This window comes from Sus scrofa, chromosome 7, assembly GCF_054392235.1.
Source record: "Sus scrofa isolate SSC_HxYL_T2T_F1_AM1 chromosome 7, Sscrofa_HxYL_maternal_Yorkshire_Landrace_v2.0, whole genome shotgun sequence".
NCBI lineage: Eukaryota > Metazoa > Chordata > Mammalia > Artiodactyla > Suidae > Sus > Sus scrofa.
The window spans coordinates 109922926-109945270 of record NC_139389.1 but is presented as its reverse complement, the minus strand read 5'-3'; the positions used below and the strand labels follow the sequence as shown (position 1 = coordinate 109945270).

General features: G+C 42.9%; 1 protein-coding gene and 1 long non-coding RNA gene across 51 annotated transcripts in view; one reads left to right on the top strand and one right to left on the bottom strand.

Moving 5' to 3' along the window:
• Window positions 1-22345, bottom strand: part of TTLL5 (tubulin tyrosine ligase like 5) — a 309203-nt gene that overhangs the window by 266391 nt on the left and 20467 nt on the right. For 47 of the 50 annotated variants that reach the window (XR_014811162.1, XR_014811164.1, XR_014811165.1 and 44 more), the window contains exons 6-9: window positions 20888-21018; window positions 12556-12638; window positions 4447-4516; window positions 3908-3992 (exon numbers count right to left, since the gene is read on the bottom strand). Coding sequence is in view for 41 of the 50 variants with exons in the window: in XM_084969817.1 (XP_084825943.1) it covers window positions 3908-3992; window positions 4447-4516; window positions 12556-12638; window positions 20888-21018 (369 nt within the window). In the remaining 9 variants the exon portion in view is untranslated. Of the gene's footprint in view, window positions 1-3907; window positions 3993-4446; window positions 4517-12555; window positions 12639-20887; window positions 21019-22345 lie in introns of those variants that run through there. The other 3 variants (XM_084969859.1, XM_084969858.1, XM_084969857.1) reach the window with 2 other exon arrangements.
• On the top strand, window positions 150-2929 carry LOC146401851 (uncharacterized). Its single transcript, XR_014811214.1, has 2 exons — window positions 150-456; window positions 833-2929. It is a non-coding gene; the product is annotated as an uncharacterized LOC146401851 (long non-coding RNA).

Here is a 22345-nt window from a genome sequence, read left to right as displayed (position 1 = left end):
GCCACAAAGGCCTGGAGGATCAAGAGACAGCGCCTCAGGCAGCCGTGCCAGGAGCCACTGGGTTTCATCCTGCCCTGACCCAGAAAAATCTTATGGAAGAGAACAAGAGGCCCAAGAGCTCTCTGATCTGCTGTCAACCAGCTGCGGCCGGGAGACTGCCAAAGTGCTGCAGTGACGAGGCAGCGCCCTGCGGAGCCGTCTGGGAGGGGATTACCAGCCTGATCCCCTGGTCCTCAGAGCCAGAAATGACTCAAACTTCACAAACAGCAAGGGCCTGCCAGGGAGGGTGACAATGAGCGCTGGAGAGGGTTTTCTCCCCCTTGTCGGTGTCTCTCCCCTCCTCCTGCTGCTGTGGCAGATTCTGGACAGTGTGCAGCCCGTGAGGTAATCTGAATTCCTTGGCAACCGGCAAGTACCTGAATTCTTTCAAAACCACAGGAATCCAGCAGAGAAAAGGTAAATATCCCTGCGGAGCCAGTGTTAATTAGCAAGGAAGGCTACTGAAGAAGGAACTGGGGGCGGGGAGCAAGGGAGAGGCATTACAAATGCTTCGGGATCTTTTCTGAGTTTCCACTGAATAATATGGCTGAGGCCAAAGAGAGGCAGTCCCCGACCAGACCAACCGGGGCCTCCTCGGGCCTTCTCGGCATCCCCTTCTCCCACCTCCGCCGTGTGGGTGGAGCTCCCCCAGTTCCCTGGATGGGCTCTTTCATCCCCCCCCCCCACCCCAGTTGCTAGCGCTACCTAGCTTTGGGTCTCTGACAGCACATTTGGTTTTCAACTCAATTTTGTTTTAACTTTCTTTTTCAACTTTTTATTTTTCCTCTTTCAGCGAAAATTTGGCTGTTAGCTTTGTCTCAAAAAGGGCCTTCACAAATGGTTTAGACCACATACTGGATCCACCTAAAACTGTAAAATCCAGGACAAAGTCTTTCTGGATTCCACCTCTGAAAGGAAAAAGAGCCTGCACCATTTTGGTAGAGAACAGCACCCCTCTTTGGAAACCGGAGTGTCCCCTGCTGGTGCCAAACAACAACATACGAGGAAAGTCAAAAAGCAGGAAGGGGCAAAACACTGGACTCAAATACTACTGACACCATTTTTTAAAACGTCTCAATATTTTGTCCACATATAAGAAGAAGAGAGTTTTTCTACTTCCCATGTTAATAAGACAAGGACAACTGAAATTACTAGTCTAGAAAAAAAGCATTTAGGGTCTTTTGCTTTAGTAAATCTAAGAAGGTAAAGAATTTACACAAAATTCTTACTTCACAGAACCGTCTTATGAAATGAACTTAACCTTTCCGTCACCTAAGCATGACTTCTGAGGCCCCAAACAGAAATGATACGGGGTTCTAAAAAAGGAGACCAATGACACTGCTGCCAGTTCTGTCTCTTTAGGAAAGATGATGGTTTTCCTTGTTGAGCCTCAAAGTAAAATGTTTGAGTGATCTCATCCCAAACTGATTATCTTCAGTAATGTCCATATAAAACACACGTGACCCAAGGTTACTAGAGACTGCAGATCTGGAGATGCTGTAGACTATTGTTGAGAGTAATGACACAATCGAGCGGATTCTGCGGATTAAAAAGAAGCAGAGGAACGCCAAGATACACAGCGGTTAAGACACAGCAACTTAGGCGCATGGAAGTTATTGCACAGAGCAATGCACCCTTGCAGGACTGGCTAATAGCCTGTCATAATGTATTATCCTCTTGTAAAGCTTTATTATTCACCTATGCTTTTAGGTAAAATGAGCCAAAGCCCTGAAAATTCATATTTTTTGGTTCAATTTAATCCAAGTTTTAAAAAAGCTGTTTTCCAAATTATTCTGAGAAAAAGCATCCACTAAAAAAAATTATGGACACATACTCAGTTCCTGCTGGAGGCATGAGAACAGAGTCACTCAATTCAGTGGGTTCTGACTTCCCACACACAGCCAATAGCCAGAGCACTTGCATGTCTGTAGTAAATTTTATAATAAATATTGGTATTGCAATCTGAATCACTTTGCATCTGAACCACTGAGGTTTTAAAACTATGCCAGATTTTACCAACAGAGAGGCTATTAATACTGCGGGTGAAGTACCTTTGGAATAATATGCAAAACATACTGCTATGATATCCTTGAGAAACAGCATGACCTTGAGGTCTCTGCCCTATTCAGGAAGCCCAGTTGATGGCAGGACATAATCAGCTCCCAAGAAGGGGAGAGGAAACAAGCTGGGCGAAGATGAGTGGAAGCAGGAGGGTGAAGGAGCTCATGGCACACAGAGGGAAACAGGGACATCTCAAATTACAAAATGAAAAATCTTCAGCACCTTATACACCTGAGCAGAAGCAAGGGGCCTATTTCACCTTCTTTTTGTCCTAGATACTATGGATATTCAGCTTTCATCCCTATACTTCAAAATGTGAGAGCACGGGTGTTTAAAAAACACTACAGAAAACTTCTTTCCTATGAAAATCTGTTTAGTAGTTAGTAGTTAGTTTGTGCCCAGATACCTGGTTCAGCCCTTTATCTAAAAACCAAGGAATATTTTAGCAATGCCCCCCTACCCTCCTGCCCCAGCTTAGTTTTCAAGGATCTAGAGAACAGAACTAGGGAGATTCAGTGGCCTTCGGTGTTTCCCAAGGTTCAAACTCAGAAATCTTAGTTAAAAATATGACCGGGCTTATAAATGGTATCACTGCCACCTGGAGGTGAAGGGAAGTCATGGCTCAACCAGCTAGAATCTAGTTCTCACCCTCTGACTCTAGTCACACAGCACATCAAAAATTTTTGATGGAGCATGATAATGTAAGAAAAAAGAATCTATACATGTATGTGTAACTGGGTCACTATGCTGTACAGTAGAAAACTGACAGAACACTGTAAATCAGCTATAATGAAAAAAAAATAAAATAAAAATCATTATATATAAAAAATTTTTTGAGTATATGAAATAATTAAAATGATTCTAAACTAACAGTTGTCAGAGTACAATAATATGTACCAAAGCACCTACAATTACATAGGTAGCCTTCTTTTATCCATGGTATTTCATGTTTTTAAAGTACACTTACTAAAATACAGAAATATTATGGCCATGCTTTTTACAGATGCAAACCACCTCCTAAACTGCTATGCCCAATAAGGAACCTACACATAAAAGGAACTTCAAAGCAAGGTACTTTGTGAAATTTTATATATATATTTATATAAAACCAAAGAATATACACACACATACATACTTTTTGAACATACATACATATTTGTGTTGCGGGAGAAAAGAACACAAGCACAGCTAAGTTACATACTTATTTTAAAAAATTGAAAGGGTCTAAGAAAATGCTGCTACCTGTAAAATCCTGTCAACATGGGAAATACAACTTCAAATTATTATAATTTTAATTTAACTTGGGGGAGTTTCCACTGTGGCTCAGCGGAAACAAATCTGACCAGCAACCTTGAGGACGTGGATTCGATCCCTGGCCTTGCTCACTGGGTCAGGATCCAGAGCTGCCATGAGCTGTGGTGTAGGTCACAGATGCAGCTCGGATCCCAAGTTGCAGTGGCTGTGGCTGTGGCTGTGGCCGGCAGCTGCAGCTCCATTTCAACCCCTAGCCTGGGAACTTCCATATGCCACAGGTGTGGCCCTAAAAAGCAAAAAAAGAAAAATTTTGTAAGTCACACTACCTTAAAACCTAAGAAGTACCTCTAGAGAAACAAAATTATAGGTGTGAGTGTGTGTGTGTGTGTGTGAATAATCAATGTGAAGTATAGATTTTTATGTGGGAAAAAAAAAGCAGCTAACACCTTCCCCCACCCCCAAATACAAGAGAGCATGAAACAGTTCAAGCCCTCAGCTGTGGATCCAGGAGTTCAAATCCCCACTCCACTATCAATCAACCAAGGTCTCTTACCTCGCCAATCCTTCTTCATAGAGATAGATGACAAGAGGATCATAGGAAGTCACAAGCACATAGAGGCGCACATCAAACTTAAAATCTGGAAAAAAAAATTGGGGTGCACAGGAAAAACAAAGTTCATTTGTTTTCTGTCACAGAATAAACAGGACAATGTAACAAAAAAATATAAAGGAAAGAAGAGCTCTCCTCTCCCCATGAAACACACACTGCCCACACACCTTTTCCTTTTGAGGACAGATAATAATTATACTGTATCTATAACGAGAGAGAATGTATATACATGTATTGAATAGCCTTCATATATATATTTGTTACCGTATAACCTATAAAGCACTTTCTTTTTTATTATCTCAAAATCATCTTCAAAATAATCCCTCAAGGTAGGTAAGGAACCAGCCTCATCTCTGGAGCCACAGCTGCCAAGAATTTGACAGTAGCTTAATAAAACTTACCAGAGAACACTATAAAAAGGTTAAAAAAAAAATACTAGTAAGCTCTAGCCCAATCCAGTCAAGGGCCTAATCACAACTCACCATCTATGAGCAGGGGGTTGTTAATGTAACGGGAGACCAGGATGTTCTCTTCCAGGGAAATCTGGTTTGGCTGTGGAGTAATGAGAACAATGAGAGGGTAGAAATGCAAAGGATTCCTAACTTACAATAAAGAACAAAGCTCTTAACCTTTTAGAAATGATAATGTGGAAACCTAAAACTCTAAGAAAAGTTTTCCTCCAAGCTACCCACACACTAATTGGCCACATAACACACCACTTCCATAAACACTGTGAGTATCCAATTGTAATGGAGGAAAAAGACATTTACACAGCACCTGTCACACAATAAATTGAGCCTAAACAGCTTTAAAGATTTACATACAAGATACTAAATATTTACATGCCAAGAAAATAAAAGCGACTTAAAAAATAAATGAAAACGTGGAGTTCCCTCTGTGGCACAGTGGGTTATTGATCTGGTTTGTCTCTGTGGAGGCTCTGGTTTGTTCCCAGGTCTGGAGCAGTGGGTTAAGGATCCAGCCTTGCTGCAGCTGTGGCGCAGGTTGCAGCTCTGGCTCAGATCTGATCCCTGACCAGGGAACTGCCATATGCTGCAGGGGCGGCCAAAAAAAGAAAACAAATAAATAAGAACTTGCTTTCACCCAAATGTAAAGCATATTGGATATTTTAATATACTACCATTTTTCTTAAATGAAGGCTTCCATCAAGTTGTTTGGCATGTCCCCTGTGAAATGGGATGGCTCCTTCACTGATTCGCTCAGTAGTGTCTGCTATGCTATCGTATGTGAGGACTGAACTAGATCACATATAAATTTTTTTCAATGAAAAAAAGAGTTATCTGCACAAGAAATTATGATGAGTAATGATGGACACTGTAGAAGGCACTGAGGATACAGTGATGGAGAAAAGAGATGCTCCCTGCCCTCAGAGAGCCTAATCCCTACTCCCAAAGAGTCTGATATTGGAGTAGAGGGACAGCAAAATACAGAATTTAAAAGAGCACAAGGCAGCACATGTTCAAGTGCAAGGTGTGAAGCTGCAGAGTAGAAATGCAGGACAGCAGGTGGGACCAGTCAGGGAAAGCTTGTCCAGGAAGAGTAGGTGCGGAAGTGAGTGTTCAAAGCTACTGAGCATGTGGGGGAAAGGAAAGGAGGCGGCACAGAAGGGCAGCAGCACAGAGCCCATCAGAGAGGGGAGTGGGCAGAATCACTGACCTGGGGCTAAATAAGGAACAGTGTGGTGAGACAATTAGGAGGGAAGACCCCACTGGCAAAGGGATCTGAACCCCTGGCAAGAAGAATTTGGACTGAACACAGTGGGAAGCAGGAAACTATGTGGGTCCTTAATCAGGTAAACAGTAAGATAAAATCATCTGGAACAGGAGCTCTTACTACGGTGCAATGGGATCAAGGCATCTTGGGAGCAGATTTGATCGCCAGGCTGGCAGAGCAGGTTAAGGATCTGGTGCTTAGGTCGCCACTGCAGCTAGGATCTGATCCCTGGCCCGGGGGCTCCATATGCCATGGGATGGCCAAAAATGAAAAAAAAGAAAGAAAGAAAGAAAGAAGATTTGGAATAGAACAACTCCAAATGACATTAAGACAGAAAAATCAAGAGTTCTCTTGTAGCGCAGCAGGTTAAGGATCTGGTGTTGTCCCTGCAGCAGCTTGGGTCACCGCTATGGTGCAAGTTTGATCCCTGGCCTAGGATCTTTCACATGCCACAGGCACAGCCCAAAAAACAAACAAAAAAAAAGACCCCCCCCAAAAAAAAAAAAAAATCAGCTGTCAGTCACCACAATCCATATAGGACAAAAGGGCTCCAAAGGCAAAGTGGTTCTAATGATGACTGTGATGATAATAGCTACAGTAGCAGCAACAGAAACACTATCAACATTTGCAGGAAGAAAAATTTTAATAAATGTACTGAAATTTGCAATGTGCCAAGCACTGGTCTAATCCTTCACAAGTATTATTTCATTTAATACTTATCCCACCCCCCATGAGGTACGTATAACACTATCCAAATATTACAGATGAAGGGAGAGTCAGAGAGGAACCTGCTCAAAGTCCCAGAGTTGATAAGTGATAAAGCACCACTTGAATCCAGCCAGTCTGCCTTAGCAGCCTAATTCTTAGGCGTTATTCGCACTGATCCCCCAAACTCTGACCTAAAATAATTGTCCCCCAAATTCAGAAGTCTGTCTTTTCAATAATGTATTTGCTATCCCAACTACTACAGTTTTAAAATAAGGATAATCTGTGACTCGGAGGATCATATACAACCACAAGGAGCAATGGCAGGGTCAAGATGAAATTCCCCTCTCATTTCCCACCGCTGCTATGTCAACGCAGAACACAAGCCATCTCTATGCATCACACAGACACTACACCATCGCTACTGATTCATACTCAGGACTTGGTCACCCACACCATTTCCTGATCAGTTTCTCACACGTACTATCTCTATTTTGAGTCAGCTTAGTCTGTAAGAACTGATGCAATCACAGCACAAAGCAGCAAGCTGCAGGCTGTGTTCCAAACCTAAAATTAAACAACTACAGCTCTTTTCCTACTAAGTAACAACTAGAGGCTGCTAGATATATGACCACCCAACTTTCCTCGGAACCAGACAGCACACTGGTGATGGTCTTCACTCTGTGACACGTCCAATGTCCATGCCCATTTCCTCCCTTCCCTTCGTCATCATCGCCCATTTGTTCTCTGAGCTATGCAGAACATAATCTCTTGCATTGTTTAGGTAACTTTAATATTTGTTTAACAGTCTATACCTCTCATTTCTATTGCATTAGGAATTAATCTGTAAGCTCATGGAGGAAAACGCTGGTTGGGGTACAGTTTTTTTGTATAGTGTAATAAACTGATAAGCAACTAATGAAATCTTTTTGAGATCTTCAAGCCTGTTTCCTTTTCACCCATCCCGAATTAACTCATTTTAAATGATCTCAATTCTAAGCTCAAATTTCCCTCCAAAGGATGCTAAAGCTAGAATCTGAATTGTTGGGAAAGTTGGAATCATTTTTCTAATTTGACTTTAGTATTAAAGCTCACAGTATCTGTTAAGTTTTTGTAAGGTGGAATAGGACAGTGGTTAAGAATGTATGCTCTGGGGAGTTCCGTTGTGGCTCAGTGGGATGACCTGGCTAATACCCATGAGGACTCGGATTCAATCCCTGGCCTTGCTCAGTGGATTAAGGATCTGGCATTGCTGTGAGCTGTGGTGTAGGTGTAGGCTGGGTCTGGCATTGCTGTGGCTGTGATGCAGATGGGTGGCTACAGCTCCAATTTGACCCCTAGCCTGGGAACTTCCATATGCCTTAGGTGCCATCCTAAAAAGACCAAAAAAAAAAATATATATGTGTGTGTGTGTGTGTGTGTGTGTGTGTGTGTGTGTGTGTGTGTGTGTATGTATGTGTGTGTGTGTGTGTATATATATATATATACACACACACACACACACACTCTGGAATCAGCTAGACCTTTCTTACTAAGGAAAGAATTATAACTAGCTCTTAGAGTTCCCATAAAGACTGAATGAGATTATATTTGGAAGGTACATAGTAAATGCTCAAGAAATATCAGTTATTATTATTATTGCAAACTCAATAGTATCTATGTGGTACTGTTCACTAAGTTTCACTACTTAACAGCATTCACCACGAAATGCCACATGCCACTCTGCTCAGAGCAGTGCACTGAGTTATAATGAAGATACCTAAGAATTAGGAGATGATCAGAGTTTCCTGGTGGCCTAGTGGTTACGGATCTAGCATTGTCAATGCTGTGGGGTAAGTTCGATCCTTGGCCTGGGAACTTTCACATGCCACAGCCAAAAAAAAAGGAGTTAGGAGGTGATCTCTACTCCTCAAAAAGTTTTAAAGAGTAGTAGCAGCACCTGGCACACAGCAGGGACTCCCTAAATATTTGTTGAACAGTGAGAAAAACGGGAGAGCACCTAAGATAACATACAAACAAACAGAAAAAAGAGAGCTGTACAGAAACATATTTGCAAATACAGGCGTGAATAGAGTGACCCAAATACTCTCTTCAAAATCTCAGAGAAAATACTAGTATTGTATCAACCATGGATAATGTGTGAGACAAGGATGACTAAATTTGACCCCCATAATCAAATTCATACCTTAATCAGAAAACATCAGATCTTTTCCCTCCTTGATTTGAATATTCTAAATTGGGAAAATATGGCATTTAGTCACGGTTACTGAAGGAGTTAGAGCAAACCTAGCTCTGTTCCCCCTGCGGTATTTCCACAGTTAAAGAGCACATCACTAAGAGACCACGTTTGCCAATCAGCCGTGATGCTTTCATCGGTAGGAGCTCACACTTCTCTCCTCAGTATTACATAAAAACAATGCTTTTTCTGTCCTTCATCTTATCCCTGTAATGGTATTTGCGGCTATTTTCCAAAAGGTTATGACTATTACGGGGAATTTTTAATAAGAGGCCCTCTCGTTCCTCTACAGGGGAAAGACAGGGAAAAGATGTTTTTATTTGGCCCCCACACCTATCTCTGCCCCCACCCCCACCTCCCTCATGCATGCACATGCGTTCAGCTCAGAGACCCTCCATCTGAGCACTCCCTCTCCCTCCTCCTGAATCTAAAAGGAAAGCAGGCAGCAGCCTTGGAAAGAGTTACTTCATCCAGTTGGCTGATGGGTCACATATTCCATGGGAAAGGATCCAGGTATGGAAAAGAGGGGATGGTTAGGCCTTGTGTGTAAGGAGAGAGAGAAGCGTATTAACTCCATGGTTTGTAGGTCTGGGTAAAAGGTGATAAAATTCCAGACTCGGAGAGAAATGGGAGGATTTTCCCATTATGTCCACATGTTGCCAGCTCCCCTGGTGCTTACTGGCATCTTCCCAGGCTTCTGTCTGGCACCTCCACCAAAGACCTCAAAGAATCAGACTCATTCCAAAGCTTCGCTGAGGGGGAGGGGGCAGGCAAAGGGTCCTGCCAAGTACTTTGATCTATGCAGGGGGTCTCCAGGGAGGCAGCCGGGGAGAGATGGGAGGGAGCAGCAGAGCCTGCCAAACACATTCTCTAAAGACGTGTCACCCCCTTTATGAGATGCGGCATCCAGGGAAGAGTTAGGGCACAGGGTTCTCAGCCCCACCAAGGGAGGTCTAACTTCTCTATTCTTTATGATGTTGGTTTTAAAATAACAAATCACCAGGGCAAAAGAGCATTCTGAGAGAAAAAAGTCCCACATGAGCTGGGAATAGATCCTATTCTTTTTGACTCATGTCTAAGAAAATAAAAAGCAAGCTTGTACCACAGTTGACTTTCAACAGCAATTCCACTTGGCAGCGAAAACCCAAACCCAAACGAATGCCGTCTATGAGACTCAAACAACACTGGAGCTCCTGGCATGGAGCTAAAGGAAAAGCTGCTGGAAGGGAGACTTCACGCCAAGGTCAGAGCAGAGACAAGAAAAGAGAGACCCAAGGCACATGACCAGGGCCTTCTGTCACAAGAGACCCAGAGTGAAGGCCTCCAGGGTGACCCAGGGCCAGGTAACAGGGCCTGGGGCTACAACAGTTACTGTACCAGAAGCAGATCCTATATTTCTTCAGCAGGAAAGGTCTGGCCATCGGTGTTTACTGCACAGTTTTTAGTCCAGACTGAATTTAAGGATTTTCCACTGTGAAAGACCCCTCAGAAAGTCAGTTTCTGCACACATAGGAAACAGCTCAGACCGTGTGAAAAGAAAGAGAATTGGGGCATTTAAGACGGCGTTCCGACCACCCACATGACATATCCACCTCCCCCTGTTCCCTTCCTGGGTCCCGCTGGAAGGACAGAGAAGATATTTTTAAAAGAATGAAATGATAACAATGCTAGAAAACAGTCAGGAGCCAACAAAAGCCCAAAGGCTTAAGGAAATCCTCAAAGACAGAAAGAGATGGGAACAGGTTGAGAAAACAGAGCGGAGGAAGTCCCGGCCCCAAACCTCAGAGGTGAGAGGGACTTTCCCTCAGAGGGTGACTCTGAGAAATTCCAAGCTGGCAGTGAACAAACCTGAGGGGCGGGAGTGAGCTGAGGGACAGGAATCGGATAATTAATTAACAACCAGCACTTAAAACAGTGCGGCCAGTGCACCTTCTCCAACAACCAAAGCTCTGCCCTCAGGATAAAACCTGCCCTGACCCTTGGGAGGACATCCTGTGTGGGCGCAGGGAGGGGAGAGAGGAGCGGAACTTGAGGCCACTGTATCCCTTCAGCAGATACAAAGCGGGAGAGGAGAGGCAGCTCTGCCCCAAAGGGCACTCGCCAATAGCACAGTAAGGCCTGCCTTGTTTGGGCAAAGGGGCGGGGGCCATGCTCCTTGCCCACGTCCACCTGAGGTGGGGCCTGACCATCAACAACACGCTCCACCCTTGCACAAAGCCCAGTCAGTTCTGATCCAGGGAGAAGTAATCAGGGCATCAGTCCTACACAACAGTATGGGAAACCCGGGCCAGCTGGCAACTTCCATCAGTCTAGCCTTTTGTTCATAAGTGTGACTCACACCGAAAGTCAGTGAAACCGAGAAAACTCAACAGCAGGAAAAAAAGACAATCCCAAGAAAATTCACACAAAAGAAGAGAACTTTAAAAAACTTGCAATTCCTACCCTCAGAAAGACCAGCTAGCAAACTAGCTGCTATCCCCCCTAAAAAAAAAAGGCAAATCGGAAAATGAGAGTCTCTGTAAATTATGGTGGAATGAATGATAAAATCAATAGAGCTCAAAGTGGGGGTCAAGAAGATACAGATGGGGAAAGATGGAAAATTGAACATGAGAGAAAAGTTTTCATAAAGACCTAGAATGTCTCAAAAAGGAGTTCCAGAAGCAAAGAAAAAAAAATGAATGATTTTCCCTGAACTGAGAAAACAAAACACCAGTTTCACAGTTCCCATTTGGCTCAGCAGGTTAAGGACTTGATGTTGTCTCTGTGAGGATGTGGGTTTGATCCCTGGCCTCACTCAGCAGCTTAATGATCCGGTGCTGCCGCAACTACAGTGCAGGTCATAAATGGGTCTCAGATCTGGTGATGCTGTGGCTGTGGTGTAGGCCAGCAACTACAGCTCTGATTCCCTAGCCTGGGAACTTCCACATGCCACAGGCAGGGCCATAAAAGGAAATAAAGAACAAAACAAAAACCACTAGTTCCCAGGTTCAAAGGGCTGACTGAATCCAGGAGGAAGAATGAAAAAACAAAACAAAACAAAAAAAACCCAGACCGAAATATTGGTTAAATTTCAGAATTCCCATCTATAAAGCTTCTATTGAGTTTAAATTTTTTTATTCAACTTATAGATAAATAAAGCAGAGAAACTCAAGCATAGCCATAGCTGTTGAAGAGAATGTAAGTATGACAAACCTTTAAAATATAAAAATAATAAAAAGCAATCAAACTTAGAGACGGAATGTGGGAGGGAGGGTAGGAGGTGATATGAGTGCAGTAAATATCAAACTGAGAATTAAGAAACAAAACGTAAGGTTGAAAAAAGAAGAAACATAAATCAACTAATTATATTAGGTTACTAACTACAACTGTAAATGAAGCCAATAAGACCAGAGTTGGGATTTTACTTTATTTACTCTTATAGGTGTTCAACTAAAAAACAACTTTTAACAAGAATTTTTACAAAGATCAAGATACTGATGACTTTTGAAAAAAGAAGATGAGGAGGAAGGGGGGGTAAGGGAGCGGGGCAGGAGCAGCAAGGATGCCATACTAAATTAAGGTTAATTTGATGACCTGGAGAGCAGGAACCCACAGTTCTGCTCACAATAGGAACTAAACCTTGTGCTACCAGTTAATGTTTAGTGCTGAGGAATCAAGAAGACAGAATGCTAAAAGCAGAAAAACCCTCTCTTTTCTGCTGGTACCAAAGGTGCCCTCCCCTCAAATTCGATCAAGTGACGACTTAGCCAGGGACTAACTGTTGGCATGGGAGAAGGTAACTGCCAGTAAGGTGAACAGCAGACTCAGACCCATCCTCGAATCCTACTCTGGAAAGCAGATTTAGCAGTGAAGGCAAAGGATGAAGCAGGCAAGAACAAATGGGGAGAGAAGCACGCCAACTGCTGTGTGTACTTACATTGTTGATCAGGTAGACGCCCCGCCCCCTGGAAGAGGCCACTGGTTTTACTATCCAAGGTCCCCGGTCCTTTGAATATGAATCTGCTCAAAGTATCGGGAGATTAAAAAAAAAAAAAAAAGGAAAAAAGAAACAAGAGAAAGAAGGGACGTGAGTTTATTATCTCAAATTTCAACACTGGTTATCTACTCGGGTACCCAAAGACTTCTCCAGATTTCTAAGTGAAGGACAACAGCTAAAATAATCTTTATTTTTGGACTACCCTTAACAATGAAAACAGAGAGGAAGAGAGAGGAGGAGACAGTAATATGTAAATGTATTTCTTCTACCATTTCCCCGCTTGAATGAGAGGATGAAAACAAAATAAGGCAAAGATCTGGATGTTAGCCTACGACCATCACAAGTAACTGTCATGAATCTCGGAGATCCTCGCCTCCATTAACTAAAGAACCTCCAGAGGCTCACGATGCGGACAGTGGCAACGTGAGTCAAAGGGCATATCCCTGATATGGTACTTTTCCTTAAGCAAGAACCCTGATTGCATAAGGAAAAAAATCACCTTAAATCAGACAAAGGCAGGACAATAATTTCAAAGTGGTTAAAAGGAGCCCTTTACATTTGTTCCCTTTCTGAGGTTCCGGTTTACACTTTAAAGCCATTTAGATCATAGGAAGAGAAACCACACAACCAACAGGAGTCTCAGAGGCTTGCAGATGGCTCAGGCCTCCACTTAGGGAACAGCAGCGGACACGAGGGAGAAGCAGGGACAAAGGACTCTCCCTCTGTTGGAGCCAAGCTGTCTTTTCAAGGCCTCCCAGTAGGAACTTGACTTTGTCAGTTGCCACAAACCATTTCACCACAAGAGAAAGAAGATCTCCTTGCCTACTCTCCCCCATCCTGCCCTGCTTTCTCCCTTGATGCAACCTAACAGGATGAGAAAAAAATATCATGTGCACAATTCCACCTCCAGAAATGCATTCTCTAGTCTTACTCACACATGTGCGAAATGTTCTTTGTACAAGATTATTCAACGCTATATTTTAATAGCGAAGGAAGCCCATCAGCTAATTAAATACTCTATATTGCATCTAATATGAGGGGCCAGAAAACTTTTTTTTTTTTTTTGGTAAAAGTCCAGATAATAAATAGCTTAGACTTTGCAGGCCATGGAATCTCTGTTGAGACTCTGCCATTGTAGCTCGAAAGCCACCAAAAACAATATGTAAACAAAGGGGTATGGCTAGGCCTCAAAAACACGTTGTCTATGGACACCAAATTTCCACATACCACAAAGTTTCACTCTTCTTTTTTTTTTTTTAGGGCCACATCCTCGGCAAATGGAGGTTCCCAGGCGAGGGGTCAAATTAGAGCTGCAGCCACTGGTCTATGCCAGTCACAGCCACACCAGATCCAAGTCTAGTCTGCGACCCATACCACAGCTCACAGCAACGCCAGATCTTTAACCCACTGAGCGAGGCCAGGCATCGAACCTGTGCCCTCATGGATGCTAGTCAGGTTCGTTAACTGTTGAGCCACGACGGGAACTCCTCACTCCTCTTTAAATGTTTTTTTTTTTAACCATTTAAAAATTTAAAAGCCATTTTTAGCTCATGGGGTACGTATAAACAGGCAGAGGACCAGATTTGACACAAGGACTGTAGTTTGGAGACACCAGCTTCACATAGTGAAATATTAAGCAAACACACAAAATGAGAACATTACTAATGAACAGAGAGGGAATGAGCTTAAAGACAGTAAAGAGCAGGGCACTGGGTACTGTATGCGCCCATCTGTTCACATACACACTCAGGCCATCTGCTAGTAAGCGCAAAGAATACCTCTGAAGGATACGTACGAATACTAGAAACACTGATCACCTCTGGGGAGAACTAGATAACTGAGGAAAAGGCTTTTCAAGATTACTAAGTTTTGTGGTTGTTGTTTTGTTTTGTTTTTGTACCATGGGACTATATCACCTTTCAAAAAATATATGTCATAAAATTTTAAAGTCCGGCCCTAGATGTCATATTTATAGTCATATAACACAAATTCAATCTCCATAGAGTGAAGTCACCAAACATATGTACATATGTACATGTATACAGTTTATATATTTTGTCCATTTTGCCATTTTTCCCAAATTCTGAGGATATAATAGATTGAGAACAAAAGGAGCTATTAAAAGTAAAAGAAAACAAAAAATATATAAAAATTTTAAAATGTCATTCATTCGAATATTTCTAAGTAGCCAATCCGTGCCAGTCAGCTTGCTAGTGGCAGGGCACACAGCAGTGAAAGAGATGGTCTTTGCCCTCACAGAGATTAGAGGAGCAGAAAGACAGACACTGAGCAAGTAATTAGACACACTGAGCTTGCAAAGGGGAAGTGCAGAGAGCTACAGGAATGCTGAAGAAAATGACCAGACCTCCCTGGAGACAGTGCCCTCTTGGTGACAAGTAGATGCAGAAAATATTCATTTTCAGAAGAGGGAAAATCTAGTTAAATGCAACTTCTGCCATCTAAACATATTCAGTAAATTTTACTTTGTGAACTAGCCTTATCACAAGTTTCTGCTTCTTCTGGTGCTTTACTTTCATCATATTCTTAAAATTGTAAATGCCAAAAATTTGTCTTTCATGCTAGGCCTTCCTCCTTGATTTGTCGTATTTGAGAACAAGGACTGATTTCTTTCACAGGTTCCCAAAATGTGGGTAAGAAGCAAGGAAAAACAGAAGCAAGGGCAGGGCAGAGAGCGCAGTGGCCTGTCAGGATGAGGATATACAGACAGGATGAGGATATGCACCCAGTCTCATCTTTAAATTGAGTTTAGTCTGATTTGAATTATGAGATTCCTCATACCTACTCTTGTAATTCTACAAATTTACTGACTGCTTTGAAATTCAGTCATCTGCAGTTAACAGGCTGATACCAAAGTTTGCTCATTCCTTAGAATTATTTCTGTCTCAAAGGGAACCCTCTTACACTGCTGGTGGGAATGTAAACTGGTGCAACCACTATGGAAAACAGTATGGAGGTTTCTCAAAAAACTAAATTAGAACTACCAAATGATCCAGCAATCCCACTCCTGGGCATCTATTCAGAGAAAAAACATAATTCGTAAAGATACATGCACCCCAATGTTCACTGCAGCACAATTTACAATAGCCAAGACATGGAAGCAACCTAAATGTCCAATGATAAAGGAATGGATAAAGAAGATGTGGTGCATATATACAATGGAATATTACCCAGCCATAAAAAAGAATGAAATAATGCCACCTATGGCAACACAGATGGACCTAGAAATTATCATATTAAGTTAATCAGACAGTGAAAGACAAACATTATATGATATCACATGTGGATCTAAAAAAAAGGATACAAATGAACTTATCTGCAGAACAGAAATAGACTCACAGACTTTGGAAAACTTTTGGTTATCAAAGGGGTCACATAGTAGGGAAGGAATGGACTGGGGGTTTGGGGTTGGCATAGGCACACTGAGGTCTATGGAATGATTGGCCAACAGGGACTTGCTGTATAGCATAAAGAACTCTATGCAATATTCTGCGATAATCTACGTGGGGAAAGCATCTAAAAGAGAATGGATGTCTGTGCACGTGTAACTGAATCACTTTGTTGTACAGCGAAATTATCACCACATTGTAAAGTGACTATATTTCAATAAACCTTTAAAAAAATGAAAGGAAAAAAAGAATTATTTCTGTCTCTCTCAACTAAAGACAGCCAGAGGACACAATTCTAACCAGTGAGAAGTAAAGAGAAATCTGCTGGGATTTGGGGGGAAGTTTGGCTTTTCTGATATTGGCGCCACCCTGTCTTCCCTATTGTTTCCTTCTTCCTGCTGAGAAAGTTGTCCACTGGGGGCAAGATTCTGTTTTAGGCTCTTTGGGGTCACAGGCCTCCAATTCCACTACACACTGGAACTAGCAACAATGGCACCAGGGGTCTAGCAAGATCTGGTCTATATATGCTAGGCCCCACACTCTAACTCCTGGGAATAGTCCAGAACTATCCAGGCTTTCACAGACCTTGGGGCAGTGGTTGGTCTCTGGACTAGACCTCTGCAGAGATGGATTTCGGGTTTTCTCTCATTAGAACAAAAAGCTACAAATCCATGAGCTCCGCCTGGGCTGGTATCTCTAGTGTCTTCAGGCAATCCTCACATCTGCTCTTCACCAGGTCCCTTCCAACGGCCCTTCGCAGCCCAGTCCCATGCCCTTCTGCCCTCTCGAACACCCAAATCCATGCCCAGGACCCTCATTCCTGGTACTTGTCCTCAACCCTCCTCACCGACAAGGCTGGACATATGTAACTAAACCTACTCCCCCTGCTCTCCTCTCCATCTAAAATTTATCTGGGTGACCACTTAGCCTTCTTCCTGCCCTCCTTTTGGGGGAAAGAGATGCCCAGCTCCTTCCTAAAGCTCAGTCTTCTACTTGGGCGCTTGACTGAACCCTCTCCTGCCTCCCCTGGGACCTCATTCCCTTGGTCACATCTTCTGGCTCTCTCTCCCTTCTGACTTCTCTTCTCTTCCTTTTTCTCTTCCTTGGCAATCACATCCCCCTCCATATCTACAACTTTAAGAGTCTATATCTCTGGAGTTCCTGTTGTGGCTCAGTGGGTTAAGAACAACCCGACACAGTCTCCATGAGGATGCAGGGTCCATCCCTGGCCTCACTCAGTGGGCTAAGGATCTGGCGTTGCTGCGAGTTGTGGTGTTGGTTGAAGATGTGGCTCATATTCAGTGTTGCTGTGGCTGTGGTGCGGCTCTAATTCGATCACTAGCCTGAAGAACTTCCATATGCCACAGGTATGGCTGTTTAAAAAAAAAAAAAAAAAAAAAAAGAATCTATATCTCCAGCCAGAACTCAAAACTGCCTTTACAGCTCCCTACAAAACATCATTACATGCAGAGTTCCATGGTGGCATAGCAGGTTGAGGATCTGGTGTTGTCACTGCTGCAGCTTGGGTTGCTGCTATGGCTTGGGTTTGATCCCTGCCCCGGTCCTTCTGCATGCCTCGGGCAAGGCCAAAAAACAAACAAACAGACAAAAAACACCGTCACTCCTCGGAATTTTGCAATCACCGCCAATCCACACCAGGTCCAAACTGTGACACTCCTCCTGGCAGTCCCACTCTTCCTCTGCGGTCCTGGTTATACTCCCCCAGTTAGGGACTTAACAAGATCCTCCCAGCTTCTGAGACTCGCGCCTTCAGATATCTTTGACCCCAGCCTCATGACTCACAGCCAGTTAGTAAACCGTGCTTATTCTACCACTCTCTCCACCGCCACCTTTCCACCCCAGCTCCTAGCTCAGTCTATCCACACCTCTTACTGGGATCATGAGCTTGCAAGTGACGACTGTGTTTCTTCCCCTTGCTCTCTCCGATTCATTTCATGCAGTTATTTTCCTAAAGGCCAGCCTGTTCCCGTCCCTTTCCTTCTCAAAAAAAATCTCCTGTCCACACTCCAGCAAGCACTGGAAGGTCAGGAACACAAGAGTCATGGAGAAAAGGTGGACAGCAAAGGAAAAGAAGAGAACCTAAAACAGACTCTATGAAGAAAAGGAACGTCTCTTTGAAAGAGGAAGTGGTAGGAACAGGAGGGTTTGTCCCCTAATATGTAAACTTAGCTGCTGGATTTCTTCCCGGTGGATTTAATGTCAAGGTCACGGACTCTGGACACTGGCAAAGAATGACCAGCATGCTGGCAGGATTGAAACTAAGAAGATTCTTCTTTATTACCATGTCTTCCCTGGTCCCTCTTTCCCACAGTAAGTCCCCCCTGTGGTCTTTGGGTGGCAATGGCAACACGGGATTTGTTTTGAGACGGAAGAACAACACTTGCCTGTAATAACCACCCTTGTGGCTAAATGTGGTGGCTGTGGGTTGCAGCTGTATTCAGTCTATGTGTTCTACTGGCTTTTTGAATTCATTTCTGTTAGAAAGTAGAACTCCTAAGAGTTTGAATAATATACTAAAGAAGCAATTCTTCTGAAAGTCAGGTCAGGCTTGAATGGATGGAAAAACTCTAACTCTATCTAATCTTCCAAATGAGCATCCCGCCCTCGATCTGCCTCCAAAGGGTAGGGAAGAGCTTCAGAATGAGAGACAGTGGAGAGAGGAAGGGAATTTTCAACTTAATATCCCTCAATGTTTAAGAGGGAATTACTCTGGAGTTTGAGTTCTCATCAGGAGTTCAACAGTGGGAGGAGTTCATATCAACTAGCATTGCTGACATGCTAGTTGAAGCATTTTTATGCCATCATGTTTTTTATTTTTATTACATAACAATATGTCTCAACATAACTTGAAGTAGGAAATATTATTGGACATTATTAAGTACCTATCAGGCGCCTTCCAACTGCTTTCCCTATATTAACCTATTTAAACATCCCAACAACACTATAATGTCAGTACTAGTAACAGTCCCATTTTACAAAGGAGGGAGCTAAGGCACCGGAGGTTTCAGTAGCGTGGCTAAAGTCCCATCCCGAAAATCCCTAACTATAAATGTTCAGCTTTGAGTGCACTGCCCCTTTGAAGTTAACTTACTTCATTTAGTTAATCCTCTATTGTGAAATATTTCAGAGCCTTCTGTGGGCAAACACTGAACTGCCAACCCCACTGGTCCCAGCAAGGGCAACAAGTATTCTCAGATGGATGGCCTCACCCAGGTGGAAGTGGGAGGTCCTAGGGACTGACCCAGTGCTGCAGGCCCCAGAGGTGAGCACCCCACTGGGGGACCGGACCAGACTGCTGAGTCCAACAGGTCAAAAAAAATCAAAAGTCAACAGAAAACCTTCTCTTCCTATCTTCATGCTTCCTCTACGCATAAGATAGGAATAGTCTCTCTCGGACTTACTGAGAAGAAAACTGTCTGCCTGCCCTCTCCGTGTGCTGTGCCTGATCCTCCTCACAGAAGTGACTTCTCTCATTGGCCACACTGGAAAATGGTCACTGTGTGCACACGCCCAGTGTCTTTGGCCATGAAGACCAAAGCACAGTGGTGAGGAGCTTGGCTTCTGAAGCCAAAGTGCCAGGTCTGGATCCTAATCCATCATTTGCAGCTGAGAAACTTACAGAAAGTTACTTAACCTCTCTGTACCTTCGTCTTCCCATCAGTAAAACTGGGAACAATAACACTACTACCTCAGAGTAGGCGTCACTTAGAAGAGGGCCGAACAGAAAGGAAACGTACATGAAATGTGAGCTATTATTATTATTCCTATTTAGACTCTCACAAAAGACCTGTCTCACCCCTTCTCTGTACTCATGCCTCTTCTGTGCACTAAGCCTACGGAGGCAGGCTCTGCCCGTCATGGGGGAAAGCCTGAAATAGCCCATTTCCTCTGCTTGGCCCTGGGAAAGTAGGTTCACTTCAAGACAAAAGAAATAAGAGGCCCATTGAGATCTGGATACAGGTCATGTTCCCAGCAATAGAGCTGGTGTTCCCAACCCTATTTCACTCCCAAGTGTATCTGTCAATTAGTCTGAACTCCAAGGAGAGAGGGTGTGACTAACTGGTACCTCCAAACCCTAACACCAAAAGCTGCATGAAACTGGTACCCCAAAGAATGCAAATCACACAAGTCCAGAAACTGAGGTGACAGTAATATTCCCTAAATAACAAGAGGAAAAGAGACACCAAAAAGAATGCATATGAAGTTCATATGAAGAAGTACAGACATCCTTACATGGACACTAACTCTTGTCAATGAAAAAGAGACTTTTTGTAGCAGACAGGAGCACATTTACTTTCTTTTTTTTTTTTCTTTTTTCTTTTCTTTTTTCTTTTCTTTTTTTTTTTTTAGGGCTGTACCTATAGCATATGGAAGTTCCCAGGCTAGGGGTCAGATCAGAGCTACAGCTGCCGGCCTACACCACAACCACAGCAACGCAGGATCTGTGTCTGTGACCTACGCCACATCTCATGGCAATGCCAGATCCTTAACCCACTGAGCAGGGCCAGGGATCGAACCGCATCCTCATGGATACTAGTCAGGTTCATTTCCACTGAACCACAACAGGAACTTCCCAGAAGCTCATTTATATGACACCAATGGGTCCTTACATAGATGATACTGACAAGCTTATTACTAAGAGCAAATACACAGGTACACATCAGAAAAAAAAAAAAAAAAAAAAAACAGTTTTAAAGTTATCTCTGCAGCTGTTTCACTAAAGTAACAATTTTTTTTTAAGGATCTGAAAAGCCCTGATTGCTTCCTGGCTTGAGGCAGCCCTTGGAGTAAATCTGGCCCAGGGTCAGTTGCTGGGGATGGGGCCTTAGAAGTCAAGCACTTACTACAGAATTCCGCATACTCAGCTGGCAGCAGGAAGGTCTGAGGGAGGATGTGAAAAGCCTTGAATCCATGTGTGTGCTGCATTCGAATGATGTTTTTGTACAGTCGGTCCTTCCGGGTTAGTTCATACGACCTAAAATTCATAAAAGCATTTCCATCTCAGTAAACTATGACTCAGAGGTTTTCTTGTGTTATCACAGTTTACGAGCAGTTACTGAGGACAGTATCATATCCCAAATTATCACTGTGTCAAGGAAATGATCACCTTAAAATGAAGGCAGTAAGTGCTACCTATCAGGGAGCGTAATCTGGCAGAATACAAAAAGGCACTTGAGTTAGTCTCCTCGACTGGATTCCTCAGTCCATGGTTTGTTGTGCTATTTAAAAACCATCAAAGAGGAGTACCCTGGTGGCCTAGTGTTTCAGGATTTGGCGTTGTCACTGCTGTGGCTCAGGTTTGATCCCAGGCCCGGGAACTTCCACATGCCATGGCCCAAAACAAACAAACATATGAACAAAAAACCCAGAATGGTCCTCTATTAAGGAACTTAATAAAGAACATCATTTAAAAAAAAAAATGTAAGAATCTTTGCTGTAACCATTAAAAACATATTCTGTTTCCTCAGTTCAAAATTTTCACGGATTTCTTAAAATCAAAAAGTTGCTCTGCCAAATCTAGGTATCACAGACACTTCTTACCCATGGTCTTCCTCAGCTCTTGAGCAGAGGTCCTCAAATTTTAGTGCACACAAGAATCACCTATAGAGTGTCTTCTAAAATGAATATTCCAGGGTCACATCTCTCAAAATTCTGGGATGAAGTCTGGGATTCTGCATTTTAAACATCTACCCCAAGTGATTTTGGTACAGATGTCCAGAGACCACACTGTACCACTGATTTAGTCTAGAACAGTACTTTCCAAATTTGACTGTGATATATATCATCTCATTGCATCTAAAATATATAGCTTTTATACAGTATAGGCTGGGTATTTATACACTTTGAGTATAAGAAAGTAGTACTGAATAATCAAGAAAGAGCTTCTGTTTCATGAAAATGAGGAGAAAAGTATATGAGGTGACTGAAAATCAAACTTGTGAGCAAAAGTGAGAATGGAGGCATAAGTCCTGGAAATAAAATATAATGTAATCAATGACTAAATAACAAAACTTTTATTGTATTTTCATCTCTACATTAGATAGATGAGATTAGCTGCCCTCTTCTCCAGCAGGTCATATATCTCTCCATGGTTAAATATTACTTGCAGGATAAGAATAAGGCAGGGTTTTAGCATCAATTACATTGTTATTTTCTTTTCCATAGATGTAATCATTGAGAAACCTTGTTCACAACAGTAATAACTAACACCTATATAGCATTTACATAGGGCAGGCATGCACTGTTCTAAACACTTTAGATCTGGATACAATGAATCTTCACAACAGTCCTACGAAATGTGT